General features: G+C 42.2%; 8 protein-coding genes across 8 annotated transcripts; 4 read left to right on the forward strand and 4 right to left on the reverse strand.

Moving 5' to 3' along the window:
* Positions 1-3,364: 3,364 nt before the first annotated feature.
* Positions 3,365-10,884, reverse strand: LOC119555083. Its single transcript, XM_037866299.1, has 3 exons — positions 10,873-10,884; positions 8,815-8,976; positions 3,365-4,492 (listed from the first exon to the last, which is right to left on the reverse strand). Exons 1-3 carry the CDS (start codon positions 10,882-10,884, stop codon positions 3,365-3,367), a joined length of 1,302 nt encoding a protein of 433 aa, XP_037722227.1.
* A 1,099-nt stretch (positions 10,885-11,983) lies between these two features.
* On the reverse strand, positions 11,984-12,650 carry LOC119555136 (cuticle protein 8). The gene has a single exon (XM_037866363.1). The coding sequence runs from the start codon at positions 12,640-12,642 to the stop codon at positions 12,043-12,045; it is 600 nt and encodes a 199-aa protein (XP_037722291.1). The 5' UTR covers positions 12,643-12,650; the 3' UTR covers positions 11,984-12,042.
* Positions 12,651-14,279: 1,629 nt separating this feature from the next.
* On the forward strand, positions 14,280-14,882 carry LOC119555135 (probable zinc transporter protein DDB_G0282067). The gene has a single exon (XM_037866362.1). The coding sequence runs from the start codon at positions 14,280-14,282 to the stop codon at positions 14,880-14,882; it is 603 nt and encodes a 200-aa protein (XP_037722290.1).
* A 1,885-nt stretch (positions 14,883-16,767) lies between these two features.
* LOC119555085 lies at positions 16,768-17,484 on the forward strand. Its single transcript, XM_037866301.1, has one exon. It carries the CDS (start codon positions 16,768-16,770, stop codon positions 17,482-17,484), a length of 717 nt encoding a protein of 238 aa, XP_037722229.1.
* Positions 17,485-17,715: 231 nt separating this feature from the next.
* Positions 17,716-18,374, reverse strand: LOC119555133 (kininogen-1-like). Its single transcript, XM_037866359.1, has one exon. The coding sequence runs from the start codon at positions 18,352-18,354 to the stop codon at positions 17,743-17,745; it is 612 nt and encodes a 203-aa protein (XP_037722287.1). The 5' UTR covers positions 18,355-18,374; the 3' UTR covers positions 17,716-17,742.
* Positions 18,375-18,999: 625 nt separating this feature from the next.
* Positions 19,000-21,070, forward strand: LOC119555091. Its single transcript, XM_037866309.1, has 2 exons — positions 19,000-19,030; positions 19,087-21,070. The coding sequence occupies exon 2, from the start codon at positions 19,153-19,155 to the stop codon at positions 21,049-21,051; it is 1,899 nt and encodes a 632-aa protein (XP_037722237.1). The 5' UTR covers positions 19,000-19,030; positions 19,087-19,152; the 3' UTR covers positions 21,052-21,070.
* Positions 21,071-22,805: 1,735 nt separating this feature from the next.
* On the forward strand, positions 22,806-23,435 carry LOC119555134 (kininogen-1-like). Its single transcript, XM_037866360.1, has one exon. It carries the CDS (start codon positions 22,806-22,808, stop codon positions 23,406-23,408), a length of 603 nt encoding a protein of 200 aa, XP_037722288.1. The 3' UTR covers positions 23,409-23,435.
* A 231-nt stretch (positions 23,436-23,666) lies between these two features.
* Positions 23,667-24,383, reverse strand: LOC119555094. The gene has a single exon (XM_037866311.1). The coding sequence runs from the start codon at positions 24,381-24,383 to the stop codon at positions 23,667-23,669; it is 717 nt and encodes a 238-aa protein (XP_037722239.1).
* Between the last annotated feature and the right edge of the window lie 555 nt (positions 24,384-24,938).

Below are 24,938 nucleotides of genomic sequence, written 5' to 3' on the forward strand. Positions count from 1 at the left end.
TTGTATATGTCCCTTAGTTAATGTTTCTTAACGGGACAGACTTCAGACTCGGCGATCATATGGTGCTTTTAATAGATAATTTATTATTTATTTCCATTGGGACAGTTTTATTAGGCTGAACTTTAACTTATCTTAAAAAGTAAAATCATTTTAACTTGAATAAATTTAACTTAATATTTCAGTTAAATTAAAGTTTTTTTTTAAGCAATAACATTTGGATCAACATAATATAATCTTATTTTTGGCATGCTTATTCCAAAATAATGATAAAAATGAAAATACGTTTGCAAATTAGCATCTCTCATTTATTTATTTTCGCACTGTGATATCCATTCCAAGTTGTGACAAGAACCTCATTTCAAAACTTTTTTAATTTATTAAACCCTTATGAAAAAAACACATCAGTCGAGCTGAAGGCCACAGCAGCTAGTGCTCATCGGCATTTTGTTAGCTCATAGATTTTAATCTTAGGTTCGCTTTATAAATAATTTTTAATTTGTTGTTAATAAAGGTTATACAAAAATGAGTTATATAAAAGACAAGACAAGCATTAATTAAATGGAAATGTGATACATCTCAACACATTGCATTTCAAAATAAAAGCATAAAAGTTCTTAAGTGCAGTATATCCTCCACCAAAGCTATTATATGAAACAATGTTTTGCACAACACGGAATATTACACAAAGGACAATTCTGCATCCCTATCCTAAAAATAGTATTTTTTGACTTTTAAAATTCTAGTACCTAGTAAATGAGCAGTTCATTACAATGGAAAGATTTGTTGTTGAAAGTTTACTTACAATTTGGCTTTTAGATTTTGCTTTTATTATCGGGTCAGTAAAAAGAGACTAGGGAAAGTTGTGCTGAAAATTTCATTATCTAAGTTCGGCAAATCATTTCAACAACCATTCTATGCAGCTTTTCAATTGAAGGTGATAAGCCGGATGTAATTGTGAACGACTAGTTGTAAACAAATTAATTTATGAAGCATACCGTCAGGGGCGACTTGATTTAAAAGTGGATGGCCTATATAAGGTTGACATAATATTTATTTTAAAGTGCCCATACTCGGCTCTCTTACACAACTCATAATCCAATCCCCTTGCAGCCAGATAAACACCACTGGCCGACTCGAGTGTCATAAACATTTGTCATAATTAACACAAATTAGGCATTCGGCATTCTTATTGACCGCTCTGCTGCACTGGCATCCCACCAGCGAATGCCTAACCCCCTGGCTAATCCAATTTAGCTAATCTGATGCATAACTAGTTCGACCGCAGATCGAGTATTCTAATTACGGGTGCGATTTTGATTTTGATTTCGATTTCAGCTTCGATTGCGAATGCCAGTTTGAAAACTCGCACTTTTTGTCAACGCAAATCGCTGCGTATGGCATTGACTTGGATTTTCTGCGATTTCTGTGCATAAATTGAGGTATCGACCTGCGATCAGGGACCAAAGTGTCAACTGGCTGATCGAAGTGAAGAGGGCGATGCGAAAAATGACTGCTCGTATGCAAATTGCTCCCACATTGCGATTCTAGGCGAACCAGTTTCCCAGCATCGGATCCAAAGTGACGGCAATAAAAAGCGATGCTCATAAACGGAGATCGCCGCAGAATCACTTAGCGCGTTTTTAGACGCGTGAGAATGCCTGAAAAGCACTCGAGCGGTTTTCAACCGATTCTCAGATTTCAGTTTCGAGTGCAGAGGCGTTCGGCAGCGCTCCCAATTAAATAATTTACAATTTTCTAGATTAGGCGCCGCCTCCGTCCAACGACATTGAACGTAGTCAGGGGCTATGAGTCAGGTCTGCGCTCATATATCTCCTACCCGAGACTCTTGAGACTTAGATCCGGTTTGGGGCTCGCCGGAGTCGCCGGTGGAAAAGCTGGCCCGCTGACACGCACGCCTTTTAAGGAAAGGATCCCGAGCCCCCTCCGCGGCACAGAACGCTGGCCAAAAGCAATTAGCGGCCCAAACAAATGTGAGAGACAATTCTCAGAAGTGCCTATGCATTGCAATCGCATAATTTGCTGTCAAATCGCACGCGTTTTCAGCCATACTCTTGCGAGGGGTGGTCCCATTTTCATATAACTGGTGGATATTTCATTTAAAATAGTTTCTGCATGAGAAGTTCAATATATAAATTAATATTAAACTAAATTGCTCTAAAGTTCCTTATTTTTCCATACTAAACTCGTATTTAGCATCAGCGGAATCCTTGAGTATTTATTATCTACAAGAACTGCAGAGCATTCATATATTTTACTTCGCATATAGGCATTTTTGGGGCGTTTTCGAAGTTGCGTTGTCGGTTTGAAGTAATTAATGCGAACTGGTGTTAATTTATGGTTGTCGCTTTCGTTGTTGGATGGCGTTGCCGCTGCTATTGCCATTGCATGGCATAATCACTAAACTCAATTGGGGGTTGGGCACCGCGAGAGGGATCAGAAGTCGGCGATCTCTGGCTGCTTGTTAGCAATTTCCTGTCAACCCACGAATTTTCTGGCTTATTGTTTGTTTCGGCTCGAGTTCTATGATTTATGGTGGAAAATCCCAGCAAGTGCAGCTGGAAATTTGATTCCGCAAGAGTTCGGATTGAGCTGATCATTACTTACCATGTCAGGGAGTGTTGCGTTATTTTTCAAACGTAACCCAGTGTAAATTGCTTTATCTTACTTTGATGGGAAGAAACGATTGCTACACATAAATAAAGGTATGTACCAACCATTTAATAAAACTTAAGCTTTTGCATCAACTTTAATAAATATTAAATAATTCATTAAGATTCGGAATGCACAAAAAAGTTGTAATAATTTTTAAATGGCTTGCTTATGGTCAAACACAAAAAATTAAAGCATTACCATTTATTTTGACGATTTACTAATTATTAAAAGGTCATACTCATCCTTTTAAAGCAGCGGTCGGTACAGAATACAATGATAATTTTTTTTTAGTTGTCTGTGTAATTGCAGCCTTATCGATAGGTGTGTGTCGACTGCTGTTCTACGCTGTACGTGTGCCGGCAGAGGCTCAGCGGTGCTGCTTTAAGGCAAGGTACAAATTATATAAATGCGTTTCTTTGTAGAATAACAAACGGTTTCCTATAGCAATAGAAAATAAATTTAATTTTCCCTATAATTAATAAATTTTCTCAGTAATAAATCATTTAAATACTCATATTAAAAAATGTTGCTGATTCTTACTCACCATTGAAATGACTTATGCACTGTATATCGGTAAATTATTTTATTTGACAAACAATATCTAAAAATTACACAACTAACAAATAAATTACTCATACAGAGAACAAATAAATAAGTAAAAGGAAGCACTTAGAGGGATAGACCCTTAACTCTAGACACCCTCCAAGGTGCGGTAGCTGCCCGAATCGAAGTTATGTCCGCCCGCGTACATGGGAACCATGTGCTTCTTGTCCTTGCGCACCATGTTCTGGACCAGAGTGGCCGACGCCGCCCCCTGCTCGTCCTCATCATAGTCCTCGAACTCCTCCTCCAGGATCTTCGGAAAGAGGACGGGACCAGAACCTTCGGGTCTCTTGACACGAGGCTTCGGCTTGGGGTGCAGGGGGCGCAGCTTCTTGGGCTTGCGGTGGAAGTAACTGGAGTAATCGGGTCGCGAGTAGGACTTGGACACCCCCTTGTACTTATAGTGCTTCAAGCCTGGTGTGGTGTGGACCACCTTCTTCTGGTGGATGTGATTGGAGAGGCCTTCGGGGATACTAACTCTGGGCTTTGAGGGGGAGAAACTTGTGTGGAGGGACTGCTGCGGTACGGAGGGCTTGTGTATATAGTTGTGGGGAATCTCCTTGGGCTTATAGTGGTCGTAGTAGCCGTGGTGGAGGTGAGCAGGCGACCCTGTGGTGTAGTGGGGTCGATACTCCTTGGGCTCATTCACGATCACCGCCTTCCAGTCGCCCTCTTGCACCGCATAGGTGGGCTGCAGCTTCTGCGAATAGTCCTCCAACTTATGGGCAGCGGCTATCTGCTTATAGTAGGTGTCCCTGGCCTGCTGCAGACGTTCCCTGATCCCCGGATCCACGTCCATGGGCACCTGCTTGATCCTAGCATGCGGCTTGATCTCGATCAAGCTGGGGATCTTCGGGTGCGAGTGGGTCAGATCCTCGATGGGCTTCTTCAGCGGCTTGATGTCCGAGCTCAGGACAATGTGCTCCTGGTCCTTGCTGTAGTGGTTGATCTTCGACTGCGAGGTGTCATCGTTCACGTGGTTGCTGCCCTCCGGGGTCTCTGTGATCGGATGCGAATTGGCGCCCACTGTCTTGACAATCGCATTAAACCCCTTCTTGGCATCGGCCGTATAGTGAACCGTTCGTATGGAGCCATCTGGCTCCAATATGCTGTAGTGACCCTTGACCCCGTCCTCGTCGCGGGACTCCCACTGGGACTTCACATCCCCCGTGTGGAGGTCCTTGACCCCGTAGCTGAAGGCATAGCCCGGATGCTCCTGAAACGAACAATTTGGCATTTGTGATTTGGTGCGTTTTAAAACGCGCTGGAAACGCATGCGGCTTATATGGCCCAACCGCACCCAAAATTCGTACACACACTTTTCGAAACCCCAATGGCTATGTCAACGTCTGTAGAATTTTATATGTTTTCATGACGACCAACAAAAAAAATCCAAATAAAAAATGAAACAAATGCAGCTTTTTTGTGTCAAGGCGAAAACGCGCGCTGTGCACAGTTTGAAAGCCATTGGAATCGGAAGAGGCCTTTGGGTTGGGTTTTTTCAGTTCTTGGGGACTGGGTTTTCGTTTGATCTGCGGCCGACATCGAAGGTAAAGCTGAATCCACTGGTAATTAAAAGAGCACCTTAACCCTATAAAGGCAACGGCAATTCAAATGGTCCATTTCGACATGTGTTCTTTTAAGTTCGATTTTCCTTGTATGGCATGTGTTAAACTCTACCCCCAAAAGCTTTTGGTTTAATTGCTTTTATCATTTTCGATAATAACAGTGTTTAGTGCAAATGACTTAAATTTAAACTTAAATGACATTCTTGATTGTTATTTATAGCCTTACCGCCACGCATTAACCCCATAAAGCCAGCACTAAACAAACCGAAAATTTACATAAATTCAATTAATATAAAATGTAGAGCATTCGGTGTCACTTGGACACGTTTGTTTTATGAGTGTGTTCGTGCGTTTTCCCCTTCTTTTTTGGCACCTTCAGCATTTCAGTATTTCTAAGGCAAATTGCAAAAGTTTTCGCATGCTTGGCGCTGGCTTCAATTAAGCGCAGACGTCTATAAATGGCCACGCACACAAACGCTGGCTGTTTTAATCTTTCCATTTTTTGCCCGTCTTGCAGTAGTCGCTATGGGTAACTACTGGATACTTTTCTGGCGTTACTGCCGCTGCCGCTGCAGTTGTTCGCTGCCTATCAATTTTAACTCCCTGCTCCGCTGTCGCTGTCCGGACAAAACAAATGATTACAAGCGAGTGTAACTTGAGCGGCAGCCGTCGCACGCATGTCCCTCCATGTGTGCCACAGTCTGACCTCCCTATCGCGAAATGGACAAATGATGTTTTACAACATACTATCTTATCCATCCTATATCAGTTTAAATCAATAATATTAGTTTGAATATCATAAATGCTTCTACAACAATATTACTTACAATTTGAACTTTTCGAAGGATCAGCTAAAAAATATTGAATCAATAAGATCTTAAGGACTCTGAACTGATGACAGTCGCCAAAGCGGTACAAAAACAATTATAACGGAACAAAACCTTTAAATACATTTCGTTTTATATTAGTTTTTATTCAAACCACCCAATCTTAAGCAAACTGACTAATAAATAAAATATATAGAGAAAATCAAAGTTAAGATCCACTGTATTTGGGCATAAATGTTGTCTAAAACTTAAGCTGTTAATTAAATTTACAAATTTTAAAAACCAATATTGTAGATTTAATTATTATGATTGAATTGCATTATGACCCTTTTCATATAGGAAACATATATGTTCCCAAGATCTGTATTTGAGTTTACAGAAAATAAACATAAACGATCGGGAAATTAATGGGAAAACAAGAGGAAAATAACCATAGCTTCGTTATTTTTGATCATATTCCATTATATTCCGGAATACAACATTTTTGTAATATTTCAGAATTACAACCTCAATTTAATTAAAATCGGACTACTCGTCCATATAGCGGCCATAGGAAGGATCGCAAAATTAATGTCAAAACAATACGAAGACCGTTATATTTCGTTTTCAGTTAAACATATACGGTAGTACATTAAAATGGAACACTATCTTAATATTTCTGTAACTATTTTTTAGTGTTATAAAATCGAAAAGCTTTGTAAGTACAATGCTTCCATGGGGACGACCTGCATGGGTATAAAAACTTTCCGAAGTTAGGTTCCTTTTATGTTCTATTTAACAAGAATTGTTTGCTTGCTTTTATTATGGACTGCAAAAAATATACAAAATTGTATTGAAATTGTCTAAGTGCACATATGTATTTTAATAAAAATACTTGAAATCAGTCCAGGTCTCTACACAGTTTCTGGTCTTTTTTAAAACATTATTCGAGTTTTCTGAGTTTCCGTAACATCTATAAATTGGGTGGCTTCTGGGGCTAAGGACTATTAGTAACAGTGACCAAATTCCACTAACCGAAGCTGTACTGTGTCTTCCAAATATATTTGAGCGTCTGGATATATGGAGGTTTTAATAAGAGTTGCATAAGGCGGCGCACTGGCGCAGTGGTGGCCACCCAAAGAGATCATTGGGAGCAGCGGCCGCGGCTGGTGGCCACTTTTGCAGGCTGCTTTGTGGGTGCGTGTGAACTTTAACTCATAAATTTATGGGTGACCAATTTATGATTTGGCTAACTGGCTCGCTGGGCGTATGCGCAATCACTCCACTGCGCTCCGCAATTACATGCAAATTACGCATACGCGGCGTTGTCAACGTTTTGACAACAAATCGCCCGACAGATCGTGGGAGCACACAGCGCCGATTCGAATCAAAAAATTTGTGACAGACGGGACAGTTCCAAAGGCGTTTACCCGTCGCAGCGGCCGACAGACAGACAGCATGGAAAACATTTTAACATTTTTCGAAAACGCACCTTGTCGCCGGCCGAAAACAGTTACAAAAGGAAAGAATTCAATCTCGCCTCTGGGCCACCTTTCGCTTAATTTGGCTCGTAGGTGCAGCAGCCGCAAGCTGCGCTGTAGGCCATATATGGCGCCCCCGATCGTGTGTGCACGCAAAACGCATTTTCGCATTTTCGCATTTTCGTATTTTCGCATTTTAGCGATTTCTCGATTTCGGCTACCTGCCAGCTTCCACCACTTAGCCCCCGGCTCCCCGGCGAAAAGACAATGGAGTGGAAGTCAGGTCGGGCCAACAAGTTGATTTATGTGGGCGGCGGCGGAGGCGGCTTAGCCATCGAAAGATACAGTACTGAACATTCTGCAGTCGCCAACAGCCGACAACATTCACTTTCAATGGCGGAAAATGCGTTTTCCACGATCGCTGGATTAGCGCTGGTATTTATGCGTGCGCGAGGGGACCTGGACTTAAACGGCTTTGATGTATTAATCGCTGCTTGGTTCCGCTCTACTTTCTGATAGATCGATCAAATTCGTAATTAATTGTGAGCCGTCAGATGATTTATTTGATTTAAAAGTGGCCTAACGATCAGTTCTTCGGACAGCTGTCCGCTTTATTACGCTAAAATATTTTATTTATTTGTTAATATTTTGTCGAAAGCCTTCAACAAAAACTGTCGTGGGTTTAGCGAAATACTTGTAATTATTATTGACTAATGTGTCATATTTTTCACTGTGCGTATATATTAGTTGATAATAAGGTGAAAAAGCGTCTAAGGCTCCACTAATCTCTGCACAAATTGGCAAAGGTTTGATTGTTACTATTTCATAGTTAGGTGCAAAAACATCGATGTTTTTCGATATTACATCGATGTTTGCTTGTTAAAACATCGGTAAAGGGATGTTTTCTGCACCTCTAATACTTCTTACTTCATATAAGAACTCTTTATAAATTAATTTTAACAAGATAGAATGACGCAAGCATGTTGCTTATTACTCTTTAATAATTGATTCGATTTTATCAATTATTGGCAAGCAAAGTGGTATTGTTAAACAAAATATAGCCCCTTACCACTTTTATAAAATCTTTAAACATGACAGATTATGTTGTGACACATCAGAATAACAAACTTGAGCTTTTATAGTATCTGAGATCTTTGCCTTCATAAGGATGGACAGACAGACGGACATGGCTAGATTGACTTCCTGATACAGAATATATAGTTCTTATAGGGTCGAAAACGCTTTATTCTACCTGTTATACACCTCATACACACAGGTAAGAAGTATATTAACCAAAAAAGTTAAAATATTTTGTCAAAGAATCTTTGCCTACTATTTTGATTTTTCTTAATCAATAGATTCATTGTGGAACGTTTTCTGTGATACTGTAATTTGCTTTGAGGGGGATATTTGGTCAGAAGAGATTTTTGTGACAAATCGAATTTCATCTTTTACTGCTTAGCACTCGGACAAGCATGTAGAAGTTTTTAAAAAACAAAACAAACTTCAATAATAATTGTATTTTTGCAAGGAGTATTTGACATGATAAAACTGCTATCCCTTTCTGTACCACTTTTTTCCCACGGTATCTGTAAAAATAATACGTATTCCCAGCATGCACGCGAATTGCCTGCTCAATGGGATTACTTTTCCACTTTGCTTTTTTCGCTCCGGCTCACTTACATATTGCGGGGCGTACTCCATGGTTTCGTCATCGTCATCGGCGACCACGACGGGTGCCCCGCCCCGAACAGCCTCGGTGGGCGGGGGGCGTGTCCCCAGGCAGAGCAGAGCGAGCAGGATGGCCGGCAGAAGGGGCGGCGGCGGCGGCAAATGGGTCGTTATCTGCAAAAAGGCATTTAAGCGGAATATGAATGCGTTTTTATCAATCGGGCGCTTAATAAACGGAGCGATAAAACGAGTTAAGCAAACATACCGAACAGTTAATAAATTGCCTACAAAATTATTACGCGGCCCAAAAGGAAACGAGAGCAAAAAGCAGGGGCCACAAAATTAATTGGACAACGAACGGAGGAGCGTGTTCAGAGATTGGCCGGGTCCCGATCGCAGCTTCGATCCCAGACCATGTCATACAGCGTTGTGACAGTTGTCAAATGGTAATGGCAAAATACACCTTGCCGTCCGAGATCCGAGGCCCAAGATCCAAATCCAAAATCCAAAGCCAAAATTAGGCAGACAGATAGACACCGGGGCACATTTGTATCGAGCATATGACAGCAAGTGCCTGTCCGGCGAAAACTTTTGGAGATTGATGGCTTTGCTTAAGACCAGTAGCCCAGCCGAGCTGATTTCGCGATGGAAACGGGTCTGGCAGGATGGCGGCCACTCGGACTCGCACTCTGGCCGTACAATTCAATTTTCCCCATTGCAATCGCCTCGCATTTGTTTCTCTGCGAATTGCAAAACATTTTTTGGACATTTTCGATTTTCGGCTGGGAGCTACCAAATGCGAATTGCGAGATCGGCCCAGCCGCGATTGGCATGTGTCGCTGCTTTGGGGAGGTTTCGCTTTGGCTCCGACGAGTCGGCCTAATTAGCACAGCGACGATGGCCATTCGATATGTGGAATCGCTGCCGGCGAGATTTGTCAAGAATGGCCCGAATGGCCCGAATGGCCCGAATGGCCCGAATGGCATGCCAGCCGCAATGCGGCCGAACAAATGGGGCGAAATTTGTTTCGGCATAGCTGTCATTGCTGAGCAAATGTGTATTAACAAACCTGCAGGAATCTTGATCAGATCAGGTGTGAAGACAATAATTAAATGTATTGTCTATACTTTGACAAAATAAAATGGTTAATTATCCTTTAAGACTACATTTTATAAATTCTTAAAAGCTTTCTATACATGTTTATTTTTAAGGTTTGACTTTACTTATCATTTCTGTATTAAATACAGTGCTACATATCAACTCAAACTTAAATAACTTGGCTTTAAATATAGTCGCTCAATAAATAAACACCAGTGAATTATTTCTTCCAATTTTATGAGAGATAATACATGATACATACGAGAAGAAAATATACAAAAACGGAACAAAGATTTTACAACTACAGTTGACCTACACGAAAATAAAAAAATATTTAATCCATTAATCAAATATGTGAGCAGTAAAATTGAATTTGTTGACTTCAATTGAAAATAGATCGACAAACCATCCGTATTACATAAAGTTTATATGAACGACATCCACCGTTTACACTTTTAATAAAAAAAATTTAGAAGCACAACAAGGAAATCGTTTAAATATAATCCAATAAAATTAATACTAATAAAAAGTACACCAATTAGTATTGCTAAATACTTTTCCTAAGCTGCAGTGATGATATATTCAGCAATATTATTGATAGCATTTTTAAAATACAAATGTTCTGAACTGTGCTTATTAATAAAGTGTCAAAGTAATTGTGAATGAATCTATATTTTAAGTCGTTAAAAAAATTATTTAGTCCTACTATTGAACCGAATTAACTACACAGCTTACATTTAAATATGTTTAGTTTATTCTGATTTGCTTTAAATCCTCTTACTGATCTTTGTTGCAATATTGCTATGCGCAGGAGGTGGATTTGCATTCGAGTTCATTTGCTGGACTTTCACTTAAAGTGAAAGCTGGCTTTTCTTAACTTTCGCTCTCGATTTCCAATTGCCGAAAAATGTGGCTCAGTCAAGAGCAAATGAATTCCTGACTTAATCCATGGCCGTTTTGATAAACACTTACATAGAATCGCATGGCGCTTGTAAAATCTACTCGGGTTATTCTACGGAAACACGTCACTGAACACTGGGCGCTTAAAAACGCTGACAAAACGCGCTGCTGTCGCTCCTCCTCGATCCGCTGCCGTGGTCTCAATGTCAAGGACAAAAACGTAATTAAACCGTTGGCGCGGCATTGCCAAAGTATTTATAGATGAAGACGAGGACCGGCGCCAAGCTGGGCCTCGGTTTCGATTCGTTTCGTTTTCCCGGCGACAAGATTTTCCGGCTTCACCGGTTCCACTTCCAACGTCCAATAGCCAACTTCCAACTTCCAAGCCGCCAGACGCAACCAACTGCGATGAGCAGCACATTGCAGATCGCACAGTGCAGATTGCAGCTGCTTTGTCGCTTCCTAAGCTCGGTCTAATTGACAATTACTCGCCGCCGGGAGAGCTCCCCGCACCGAAACCCGTTTGGCCAACGATACGATACCAAACCATCCATATATATATACACATCCATGCAACCCATACTCCCCGATTTGGGCGGCCCAACTTTTGGTTTCAGGCGCCGCCGTGCGGCAAGTAAAAGTCGTTGTCGACGCTTCGCTGCAGCTGTCTAATGGCATTATAAAATTTATACCTGCCAGCATTACGTTTCGACTTTACATAAATTAATGGCGATTTGCTCTGCGAATGTGTCGTGTCCCCACTTTGCCAGTTAATCCTGGTAATCCGTATTAAAATCAAGTGCTGGAGACCCAGCAAGCAGCGGCGCTACAAATTGTGGGGCTTGGGAAAATTTCCCAGAGTCTTATGTCGTCCAACTCGGTCTATCTCTTCTTTTCGGCACAACATTTCAATCTACCTCTTTACACTAGTAATTTAGTGCTGATCCATTAATTTTATAAGTTATTTCAGTATGTTTTAATGGAAAATTGCCCAAACTTACTCCAATTCAGGTGTTACTGCTTATAGCGATTTTCCTAGATCTTGCTTGAGTTTCATATTTTCCAAGTATAATGATAGACCCCTTCGATTATAAACATTTATGCTTATGTATTTCTGTATAAATATATTAAGACAAATACTATATGTGTAAAAAGCTTGCTTTAGTCAGGTAAATTGGTTGCATTGATAAATATTATGTTCAGATCGTGTTCGTCGGGTAGTCCTCATCAAGGGTCCTGGAATCAGTGCAGCTGCTTCACGCTCACGTAGCTGTTGGCGTGACCTCCGTGTCCAAGTGCGTATCCGCCGTAGTGCGCCACATCGTAACCTCCGTGCCCGTAGTCGGATCCGTAGACATCGCCATGTCCGTAGCCCTTGTGGTAGACCTGGGGGTGGTGGGCGTGACCCAGTTTCTTCACCACGGCATTGAACCCGTTGTGGTCATCGGCGGTGTACTCCACCACCCGAGTGGTGCCATCGGACTCCTTCAGGGAGTAGCTGCCCTTGACCTTGTCGCCATCCCGGGTTTCCCACTGGCTCTTTTGGTCGCCGGTGTGGGCATCCTTGACCCCGTAGTCGAAGTGGTACTTGGGATAGTGGTGGGGCTCGTGCTTGTCGTATCCGTAGCCGTAGCCGGAGTGGCCGACACTCGGATAACCATGTCCGTAGTTTCCTCCGTAGGCACTGATCACAGCGTGGTCGTATCCGTAGCCATGGCTCTTGTGGATGGGCTCTTCGTGCTTGGTCACCGAACTGTAGCTCGTGGCATGTCCTCCATGAGGAGCTGCTAGGCTTCCGCCCACCAGAAAGGCAAGTAACAGACCTCCGCAAAAGGATTTCATATCGATAATCGCTGTTTTCCAATCGGATCTTTGATGATGTCTGATGTTTCTTAGGGGGCTCACTTGGAGTTTATATAGCTCTCGAAAACTCTGGGGCAATCGACCATCGGGTGGTCATTCTCTTGGCCACACCATTCACCGTTCGTGCTAGCTGACTTGTTAATTACCTCACTAATTCATAATTACTATTATTGTTTTGGCCATTGAGCTCTATAGAAAATCGAACTCATTTTATATCAAACCAAGTCCGTTACGATTTGGTTCTGCTGAAAATAATTAATTATAACAGAATCAAATCGTTTTTGCAAGTTCGTTAACGTGTTAATAAGTTTGGGGTGTAGTTAAAGAGAAGGGAAAAATAAAGGTAAGAATATATTTCCTAATTAGGCAACAAGAATTTTGATAGAGATTTTGAACAGATGAAGGCTTTGACTTGTACTTAAGGAAATGAGGAAATGTTTTGCATAAAGCAGTAAGCTAGAAGGCCATTTATTTCGTTGGGAAAACGTATTTTAATATTATTAATTGAATTATTACATATCAAGGTAAATATATATAAACATTTTTATATTTAAGAAATAAACGTTTTTGAAATGGTTTTATTTAATTTCCCTGTTAGAACCATTTAAAGACGGTAAATCTTTCTTGTGTTAAAAGAGGAAAAAAGACGTCAAATGTGTGAAATTATTTTTAAAAACATAAGTTTTTTGCGGTCCGTTTTCGGTTACAACCAAAATTTGAATAAGTGTTAGGTTTATTTCGAATTTATGCAAAAAAAATATATTTATCCTATGAAGAATCGTAAAAAATCAGATGATTTCAAATATAATGCGTGGTCTAACAAGTAAATATCATAGACATTAGTTAGATCATTAGTATTGCACTATACATTTTAAAATATATAGAACAAGAATCGAAGTTAAAAGATCAGTCATCTAAACCTTATTATTTATTTTTGTAAAACTAGTGTGGTTTAAATTTTTCCAAATACAAAGCCTTTAACCTCTTTAATTATACACATTCAGAAAACATTATCGGCTCGGTGAGTTAGCACCAATTCGGAAGCTTTGGGTGCCCCACTGCAGACCCCCTGGGCAGAAACACCGACTGATTATACTGGCCGCCCGGCCCTGCCCCGCCCCCTCTCCGCGCCCACCGTCTCAAGGTCATTCGCGGTGAAGTCGGCAAAGAAGAGGGGCGAACCTAAGAAACGCAGCGAGGCGAGGCGGTTTTGCTAAGTAATTTGAAAGCGGGCCACACTTGTTGATTGATTTTCAAGCAACAAAAACACCAAGCGTTGCGTTTTTCAGCTAGTTGAGCGGTGTTCACGCCCCGTTTATCGATGTTGTTGTTGCTGGCCAAGCTTGAATTTGCGAGCCATATTTAATTTGCCAATCCACCGGCCGAGATTATGAATACGAATGAGGAAAATGAAAATTTGCACAAAAATTCGAAGCATTTTTCATACCTATTTTTTGGGACTCTTACTTTTTTCTAGCCTATTTAGCCTCGAGGGTAAAATGTAATTAATCGATCCATAGAATGGGCAGAAGTATAAAAGCACTGTGCCTTGCCAAGTGATTATAACAGTTCCAATTGCGATTTAGGCCAAGCGAGTCGACTAGAAACCAACTAAAATGGCTCATAAACTAACCATCCTCTGCTGTGCGCTTTTCGGTGTGGCTGCTGCCAGTTATATCCCCCACGGAGGATACGATCACGGACACGCCGTGGGATACAGCATCCAGACGCACCACGAGGCTCCCAAGAAGTGGCAGGATCACCACGAAGCCCACTCTTGGGCCCCGATTCAGGACCATCACCACCAGCAGCGGGCCCCAGTGGCTTTCCACGACAGCCACCCCCAGTGGAGCCACCACGAGGAGCCCAAGCACCACCCCAAGTACGAATTTGACTACGGAGTGAAGGACACCAAGACCGGCGACATCAAGCAGCAGTGGGAGACCCGGGACGGGGACAAGGTCAAGGGGGGATACACCATGAAGGAGGCCGATGGACGCACCAGGATCGTGGAGTACACCGCCGATTCCCACCACGGATTCCAGGCTACCGTGAAGCATGTTGGACACGCCGACCACTTCGAGCACAGCCACGGACACGGACACGGACATGGACACGGACAGGAATACGGACACGGACATGGCCATGCCACCAGCTACGCTGAGGTGAAACAGGACACCGGCAGCAAGTGGGAGGACAAGAGCAGCAAGTGGTGGTGAAGGAGCTGGCCCAACTGACTGTACATCGATTCGACTAACTAAATTATTGTAAATAGAAACGAACAAATTACGAATTTTAGTTTTAGATAAATAAATAGAAGCAAAGTGCAGAAAATGCGTTAAAATATCAAATCAAGAAGCTTTTGTTTCCTTAAAAACAAATTTGACAAATAGACTAACGAGAAATTTAAAAATCAATATTCATCAACCCATCCAAAAATTGATGAAATCTGACCATTCATTCAAAAGGTTATGGCAGGTAACTGGATTCTACCAGTGTCTATTAAGAAAATCTTTGCTTCAGCCGAGTACCACGCCTAGAAGTTTGTGAGGCCTTAGACTTTTAGATTTAGATTCCTTATTTTCATTCGCAGCGCAAGTTCATTACGAGAACATGCCACGCCCACTCTGACACCCACAAATCGCCAAAATCTGTGGGTCCTACAGTTTTAGTGCTAGAAAAAAAAGTTTAACTGAAATGTATAGTTCTCGTCAATACCTATCGATCGACCTAAAAAAATGTTCCCACGCATACAAACCGCCCAATAACCTCTAAAAATCGTAAATTTTGAACGTTGATATCTCGGAAACTATCAAAGATAGAGAATTGGGATTTCAGATTAGATTCTTTAGCTTTGTACGCAGCGCAAGTTTTGTACGCGAACATGCCACGCCCACTCTAACGCGCACAAACCGCCCAAAACTTTCACGCCCACAATTTTTATGCCAGAAATTTGTTTTAATGAAATGTTTCGTCAAAGCACTCGACTATAGCGTTTTTCTTATTTTTATACCCATTACTCGTAGAGTAAAAGGGTATACTAGATTCGTCGGAAAGTATGTAACAGGTAGAAGGAAGCGTTTCCGAACCCATAAAGTATATATATGGATGAGGATCACTAGCCGAGTAGATCTAGAAATGTCCGTCTGTCCATCTGTCCGTATGAACGCTGTGATCTCGGAAGCTATAAGAGCTGCAGTACTGGGATTAGGCATGCAGATTCTAGAGATTCCTACGCAGCGCAAGTTTGTTTCGATAGTGTGCCACGCTCACTCTAACGCCCACAAGTCGCCCAAAACTGTGGCTTCTACTAAAATGTATTGCTCTCATCAATACCTATCGATTGATCTTAAAAAGTTTACTACGCCCACTTTAACGCCCACAAACTTCAAAAAGTCGTAGGTATGTATAAACGCGGTTATCTCGCAAACTATCCAATATAGAGAATTAGGATTTCCGATTTAGATTCCGTAGCCTTGTACGCAGCGCAAGTTTGTCACGCGAATATGCCACGCCTACTCTAACTCCCACAAGCCACCAAAACCTGTGGCGCCCACAATTTTCATGCTAGAAACTTTTAACTGAAATTTATTAGTCTCGTCATTACCAATCGATTGACCCAAAAAAAGTTTGCATCGCCCACTCTAACGCTTAAATCTGTCTGCCGCCCACATAACCGTATATCCATCTCCCTTTGAGTTCTTTGAGTAACGGGTATTTGATAGCCGAAGTACTCGACTACAGCGTTCTTCCTTGTTTTTAAATGTGATTATAAGTAAAATCCTAAGTAAAGTAATAAATGGTTTACATTTTATTAAAATTGACTAGTGAATGAAGACTCCCGTATGAATAAACGGACGAAAAGTTTTTAAAGTATTGTTAACAGACTAGTCATGAGATATGCAGATATTGAAACACCGAGAAGGATTGTCACCTATAGCTTAGCTTTTTCAGCAAATTTATCGAAAAGTAGGCCCTGACAAAAGTTTCGTGGCGACCACTTGCAAACGAATTTTCATTAGCTGACTGTAGCAAATTTTCATTAGCTGACTGATAGTAGCAAAAATGCCTCATAAGCCCAACAGAGTTCAAAAAAACCTAATGATGGTTTTTGTTCCGGTGTCCACGACCCTGGGTATCGACATCGAGTGGAAGAAGCCGAAGAAATTCAAGAGCGCCGCCGAGGAGAAATCTTGGATGCACCAGTCGCGCAAGGAGGCCAGGGAGATCAGGCTGGATCTGGAGAGTGGGCGCTTGAAGCCGAAAGACATGCCCGGCAGAATACTCGTGGAGCCGAATCCAAATCTGGTTCCATCGGTCGAGGCCAAGAGGTTCCAGAAGGAATTGTTCAATCGCAAAGGTGCCCTCACTACAGAGCGAAATTTCGTCAATCTCTTCACAAAGCTGGCTAACAGTTTACAATCCTGGGATCCCGACAAGGCCCTTAGGGTCCTGATCCAGATGAAGAAAATGAAACTGACCAAACTAATGCTACTCCGCAATCCGGACTGCGTTACCAAGACTCGCGATCTTCGAGAGTTTGGTGGAGAAGAGGAGGAGTTTCAGGAGCACGACATGGTCATCCGCCAGAAATCAACCGAGCTTTACGCAAAATTCAAGAAAATGTTTAGTTTAGGTCCGGACCCCGAGGACTCGTTTTGGGAGCACTTTTGCGAGCAGGTTGATGTCTTCAATGCCCTTACGAAAGATATGAAGACGATATTTCGCACCACATTGAGTGACCAGGGGTACAAGAGACTGCTAGACGCCGAGAAGGCCTCCGTTTCCTCCATATCGGTTAGTGCTCAGAATGGCGAATAAATCAAATAATATGGTATCTCCTTAGTTAACAATTTGTTGGTATTGTCCCCATTACTAAACACAGTTTTTCATTATTGTGGGGAACGAAATGGAAACAAGTTGGTTTTGTTATCCTTCTGAAAAGATCATTAAAGGTGAACCAACTTCGGAATTTTACTTGCACTTGGCAACAGTTTATTTTCCTATAACTAAATTTCGTTTCTATTTACAATAATTTAGTTTGTCCGAATCGTTGTACAGTTAGTTGGGCCAGCTCCTTCACCACCACTTGCTGCTCTTGTCCTCCCACTTGCTGCCGGTGTCCTGTTTCACCTCAGCGTAGCTGGTGGCATGGCCATGTCCGTGTCCGTATTCCTGTCCGTGTCCATGTCCGTGTCCGTGTCCGTGGCTGTGCTCGAAGTGGTCGGTGTGTCCAACATGCTTCACGGTAGCCTGGAATCCGTGGTGGGAATCGGCGGTGTACTCCACGATCCTGGTGCGTCCATCGGCCTCCTTCATGGTGTATCCCCCCTTGACCTTGTCCCCGTCCCGGGTCTCCCACTGCTGCTTGATGTCGCCGGTCTTGGTGTCCTTCACTCCGTAGTCAAATTCGTACTTGGGGTGGTGCTTGGGCTCCTCGTGGTGGCTCCACTGGGGGTGGGTGTCGTGGGAAGCCACTGGTGCCCACTGCTGGTGGTGATGGTCCTGAATTGGCGCCCAAGAGTGAGCTTGGTGGTCCTGGTGGTGATCCTGCCACTTCTTGGGAGCCTCGTGTTGCGTCTGGATGCTGTATCCCACTGCGTGTCCGTGATCGTGTCCTCCGTGGGGGATATAACTGGCAGCAGCCACACCGAAAAGCGCACAGCAGAGGATGGTCAGTTTATGAGCCATTTTATTTTGTTACTGGTCGACTTGCTTGGCCTGAATTAGAATGAAAACTGTGATACTCAGTAGACTAAGCCCAATGCTTTTATACCTCAGCCCACTCTTCCGATCTCGAGGTTAATTAGCTCAAAAAAAGAAAGAGACCGAAAAATAGGTAATAGGTAAGCCAAATGATTCAAACTTTTGTAAACTTTTCATTTTTACCATTCGCAAAGTCAAATTAAATGTGCCTACAAAAACATAGGCATTAACAATAATAAAAAATTATAATACATTTGCGTTCAGGATGATTATGGGCTTTGAAAAATTGCCTATCATCACAAGAATTTGTTAATAAAATGTCAATCCTTACCCGGGCTAGATTTTAAGTGCTTTCTGGGGATATTAAAATGTAACAGAATTGCCATTGCTTTTTATGAAATACGGTGACAACTCCGGTTTTCGGAATTTTTATACGACAATTGCTAACGCAGCCACACTGACAAAGTTGTTGACAAATATTCATTAGAATATTTTGTTCCTCAATGAAGACAGGTAGGAACGGTACATATTCATTCAATCAAAGCTGAATTTATGCAAATAACATAACATTTCTTTCATTTAGGGCCTTAATGCCAACGGAAGATCCAGAAACAAAAAAGCCCTCACAAACAGTCGCCACTACATAACCTCTTTTGTGCTGGTAAGCCATCTGTAGTAAATTAGATCATTTAATTTTTCAAAACATCGTCCGACAAGTTTTTTTTTAAGGTGGAGTTCCAGGTGAACTCTGAGCCCAAGCACGTGATCGCCGACGAGAAAACAATGCCACCACCAAATTCATCTGGGGTAGTCAAGACCCGCCGATTACCCACTGAATACAAGGTGACAGACCAGCCGATGGTACGCAGGTCGGTGTCAAAAGCTGCTGTCGACATAGAGGAACCACCGATAGTGGCACTAGATTCGCTAGATGATCCGAACCATGATGATGACCTCCCAACCTCGGAGGATATTTGGCAGACCTTTAAGGACCTAAAGAAGGCCTTGGTGCCGCAATCGGAAGCAGATTGGCCTCTATGTTGTATGGTAGGTATGGAGAATTCGAAATCTCCACCTCCAACAGCTTTGGAATGCCTAAATTCCCAGGAAGCCTCCTTGAAAATAGTTTCTCAAGAAAATAACGCTGCTGACGGACTCATCGACTGGGAAATAGACAGCAAGTCTGTCAATAATTCCCAGCAGCGGCGTATTTTTTACGATGGAGAAATCGTCTTTGATAAAATAACTATTGGGGAGGAAGAAGATCAGGCCCTGGACGATTGGATAAAAGCGGAGGGACTCAACGAACCTTACAGCGATATTGATGAATTTGATATGCTGTTGAGCTTAGCTAGAGAGCAGGAGAAAAATCGGAAAGTTCTGTTTGACCTGTTAAAGCCCAAAAATCTTCAAAGCACACAGGCAAAGGATGTTAAAAAAAGGTCTTCAATGGTATTTGAAGAATTACCTTCTAAAATCGATGCTGTGGAGCCGCAGTTCAGAAAAACTGTTCCTGATGAAATGATGCTGGAAACTATTCCCGAAGACGACATTTCAGAGATATATATTGAAGAGTCATTTAAGGAAATGCAACTGATTGAGCTTAGACCAGAGCGTCCCATTATTCTTGATGTTAAAAATATTGGATCAGTCCCGCCGAAGGCCCAAGATGAGGCAGCGATTCAAGATTGGCTACAGCAATGTAGTAGCACCATCTCCCAGCATCTGCAATTTCTAATCAATGAGGAGAGTGTCAAGCCAACATCTACGGAACCTGGAGCCATTGATTTCGAAAGCGAGATAGACAATGAGCAGATGAAGCCCCGAAGTTCAGGAAAGTGCATCATAATGTCTCCCCCGAAGAATGAATGGCAGAATAGCTTCACAGGTCACCTTGAGGACTTCGAGGATATCATTGACCACAGTATGACGGAATACAGGGACCCGCAAGCCAAAAGACTCCGCTCCAAGTGGAAACAGCAATATGGTTTTAAGTCCGCGGAGCAATTGGGCAGGACTTTGGTGCTTCCACCCTTACCAGTTCATCCGGAGCAGTGCCTTCAGAAGATCAAGATCCTAAGACGTCCCACAAAACGTCAAAGCGAGTTTCTGAGCTTGCCCGTTAAAATGCATTTCTGCAAACTGTTTTGCACCCTGCAGTTGAACAGAAATTTGGATCTGGATATGGCTGTGAGGACCTTGGATAACGCCGTTTACAATAGAGACATAGGTGTGATCGAAGTAAGATATGAGGCCACGCAGATAGGCTGGATATGGGGCAATGGCACTGTGATGATTATCAACGGAAGAAGTAACGCAATGTTGGCCGAAACCCAAAGCGATATCGTGGCGAAGACCATGGGGAAGGTTAATTTCAAGCCCGACCCTTCCCACAAGCTTTTAAACTTACGTCTGTTTTCCAGTGCCAACTATCCCTGGACCGTTGATTTGCAGGAGTTTAGTGCGGTCCACTCCCTTTCTTCAGAACCATTCCTTCGTGAAAAGAAGTTCGTCTACTATGTAAATGAGGATATGCCCGGAGTGTCAGCTAGACTTTATGAGTCGGGAATGATCCAAGTGTTTGCCATGACCACGGCTGAGGCGGATGAAATGCTGAAGAAACTGTACCTGCTCTTGTCCAGTTATCGAAACGCCGAAATTAAAAATAATCAAAAACATTAACCAGCCTAAGAATTAAATCGAAAAAACTCAAAGAAAAAAAGAACCAAATACTTAAATTAAAACACAAAGACATCCGAAAATAAATGTTCAATGTTTACGCAATTAAATATTGAATTCATTTTCATATTTCTGAGTAAAGCCCTTGGGGATATCAAAATATCACAGTGGACGGCAGTCCACGTAGTGACGAATCGCACCGGGAGTTTGCGGGAGGAAACTACAATACACGAGAGATTTGCCAGATTTCCTTTGGTACTAAGACCATTAATAAGTCAATTGGTTCCTGAGAAAATGCAGTAAAAGTAAAAAGTTATATTTAGGAGATTTAAGCTGGGGAAACCGGAGGAGTAAAATTTACCGATCTTTATTAAAATCTTTACCAAAATTCCCGTTTAATGGTACCCAAATGTGCAGTACCATACTCCACTTCAAAGTAATTTAAATGAATTCAAGGCCGTTATTAAATTTAGACCGAAAAGTGTGTTTGTCGGTTTTCATTATTTGTATTCCCTTGCAGAAGGTAGTATGACTTAAGTCAGAAGACTGCAACGCAGTGAAGAAGAACGATCAAAAAATGAATGAGAAAATAATAGAACGGAAATTCAAGCTTCTTTGTTTTTTTACCTTTGCAGAGGGTATAATAACTACATTCAGAAGTTTTTAACCCCATAAAGAATATATATTCTTGATCAGCATCACTAGACGAGTCGATTAGCCACATGCGTTTGTCTGTTTCTACACGAACTAGTCTCTCAGTTTTGAGGATATCCCTTGCCAAAAGTCTTTTCTATTGCAGGTAGTAAAGTTATAAGTCAGATCGATGCGAATCGGACAACTGTGTCCTATTTCTCCCAAATCATTTTGTTGATCGGAAACCAATAGTGGGGGAGGTTGGGGTTAGGATAGTTGAGGGGCTCTAGCGGCTAAACGATAATAAGGATTTGGTTGAAGTATATATATATAGTTTTAATGGCAGCATTACTGCCAGCGATGGTTGGAGCTGTCAACGAGAACTTGATGACCCATCATAGTAATACTAAAACCGATCGGTGACTTTCAAAAAGTGAAGTTGACACCGCCGAATTTTCAGGAGATAATTATGTTCTGAAGATCAATAAAGAAAAATTAAACTGTCATAAATGCGGTCCTCTGCGTCAGAAAGCTTTTTATCACAATTTTATATCATAAGGAAAGGTTAAATTTATAACTATTTTTACCCCAGCACTGGGGAAGGGATAGTTTAAAAAGTATTTTAACATTTTGCAACATTTCTCGAAGGCTTTGCAACTTTAAAAGTTATAGCCCAAAGAACAGGATTTCCAAAGATACCATTCATTACCATTAATGACTTTATTTATAGCTGCTTTTCTTAATAACCTAACTTCACTCTCTCCTATATCTTTTTTACGTTATTATTGACATTTTACCAACAAATTCTTGTGATGATAGGCAATTTTTCCACGCCCATAATCCACCTTAACGCAAATGTATTATGATTTGTTATTATTGTTAATGCCTATGTTTTTGTAGACACATTTAATTTGACTTTGCGAATGGTAAAAATGAAAAGTTTACCAAAGTTTGAAGCATTTGGCTTACCTATTACCTATTTTTCGGTCTCTTTTATTTTTTGAGCCAATTAACCTCGAGATCGGAAGAATGGGCTGAGGTATAAAAGCATTGGGCTTAGTCTACTGAGTATCACAGTTTTCATTCTAATTCAGGCCAAGCAAGTCGGCCAGTAACAAAATAAAATGGCTCATAAACTAACCATCCTCTGCTGTTCGCTTTTCGGCGTGGCTGCTGCCAGTTATATCCCCCACGGAGGATACGATCACGGACACGCAGTGGGATACAGCATCCAGACGCAACACGAGGCTCCCAAGAAGTGGCAGGATCACCACGAAGCCCACTCTTGGGCCCCGATTCAGGACCATCACCACCAGCAGTGGGCACCAGTGGCTTCCCACGACACCCACCCCCAGTGGAGCCACCACGAGGAGCCCAAGCACCACCCCAAGTACGAATTTGACTACGGAGTGAAGGACACCAAGACCGGCGACATCAAGCAGCAGTGGGAGACCCGGGACGGGGACAAGGTCAAGGGGGGATACACCATGAAGGAGGCCGATGGACGCACCAGGATCGTGGAGTACACCGCCGATTCCCACCACGGATTCCAGGCTACCGTGAAGCATGTTGGACACACCGACCACTTCGAGCACAGCCACGGACACGGACACGGACATGGACACGGACAGGAATACGGACACGGACATGGCCATGCCACCAGCTACGCTGAGGTGAAACAGGACACCGGCAGCAAGTGGGAGGACAAGAGCAGCAAGTGGTGGTGAAGGAGCTGGCCCAACTAACTGTACAACGATTCGGACAAACTAAATTATTGTAAATAGAAACGAAATTTAGTTATAGGAAAATAAACTGTTGCCAAGTGCAAGTAAAATTCCGAAGTTGGTTCACCTTTAATGATCTTTTCAGAAGGATAACAAAACCAACTTGTTTCCATTTCGTTCCCCACAATAATGAAAAACTGTGTTTAGTAATGGGGACAATACCAACAAATTGTTAACTAAGGAGATACCATATTATTTGATTTATTCGCCATTCTGAGCACTAACCGATATGGAGGAAACGGAGGCCTTCTCGGCGTCTAGCAGTCTCTTGTACCCCTGGTCACTCAATGTGGTGCGAAATATCGTCTTCATATCTTTCGTAAGGGCATTGAAGACATCAACCTGCTCGCAAAAGTGCTCCCAAAACGAGTCCTCGGGGTCCGGACCTAAACTAAACATTTTCTTGAATTTTGCGTAAAGCTCAGTTGATTTCTGGCGGATGACCATGTCGTGCTCCTGAAACTCCTCCTCTTCTCCACCAAACTCTCGAAGATCGCGAGTCTTGGTAACGCAGTCCGGATTGCGGAGTAGCATTAGTTTGGTCAGTTTCATTTTCTTCATCTGGATCAGGACCCTAAGGGCCTTGTCGGGATCCCAGGATTGTAAACTGTTAGCCAGCTTTGTGAAGAGATTGACGAAATTTCGCTCTGTAGTGAGGGCACCTTTGCGATTGAACAATTCCTTCTGGAACCTCTTGGCCTCGACCGATGGAACCAGATTTGGATTCGGCTCCACGAGTATTCTGCCGGGCATGTCTTTCGGCTTCAAGCGCCCACTCTCCAGATCCAGCCTGATCTCCCTGGCCTCCTTGCGCGACTGCTGCATCCAAGATTTCTCCTCGGCGGCGCTCTTGAAATTCTTCGGCTTCTTCCACTCGATGTCGATACCCAGGGTCGTGGACACCGGAACAAAAACCATCATTAGGTTTTTTTGAACTCTGTTGGGCTTATGAGGCATTTTTGCTACTATCAGTCAGCTAATGAAAATTTGCTACAGTCAGCTAATGAAAATTCTTTTGCTAGTGGTCGCCACGAAACTTTTGTCAGGGCCTACTTTTCGATAAATTTGCTGAAAAAGCTAAGCAATAGGTGACAATCCTTCTCGGTGTTTCAATATCTGAATATGTCATGACTAGTCTGTTAACAATACTTTAAAAACTTTTCGTCCTTTTTTCATACGGGAGTCTTTGTTCACTAGTCAACTCTAGTTGAATGTAAATAACTTGTTACTATGCTTCGGGTTTTGCATATCATCACATTAAATAAAATCATAAATTCATTAAGAGGAATGCTTATAACATCATTATAGCCTCAATCGGAGGTCTACTTTTTAATTTTTTGTTCCATAGGTACATTCTCATTATAATCATTTAAATCTAACCAACCTCTCATCGTACCTTCAAGCTCTTCTTTGCCGTTGCCAATATTACAGAGGTCTCAATTCTAGCTCAAAAATAGTCCAAAACAAACCATT

This window comes from Drosophila subpulchrella, chromosome 3L, assembly GCF_014743375.2.
Source record: "Drosophila subpulchrella strain 33 F10 #4 breed RU33 chromosome 3L, RU_Dsub_v1.1 Primary Assembly, whole genome shotgun sequence".
Taxonomy (NCBI): Eukaryota; Metazoa; Arthropoda; class Insecta; order Diptera; family Drosophilidae; genus Drosophila; species Drosophila subpulchrella.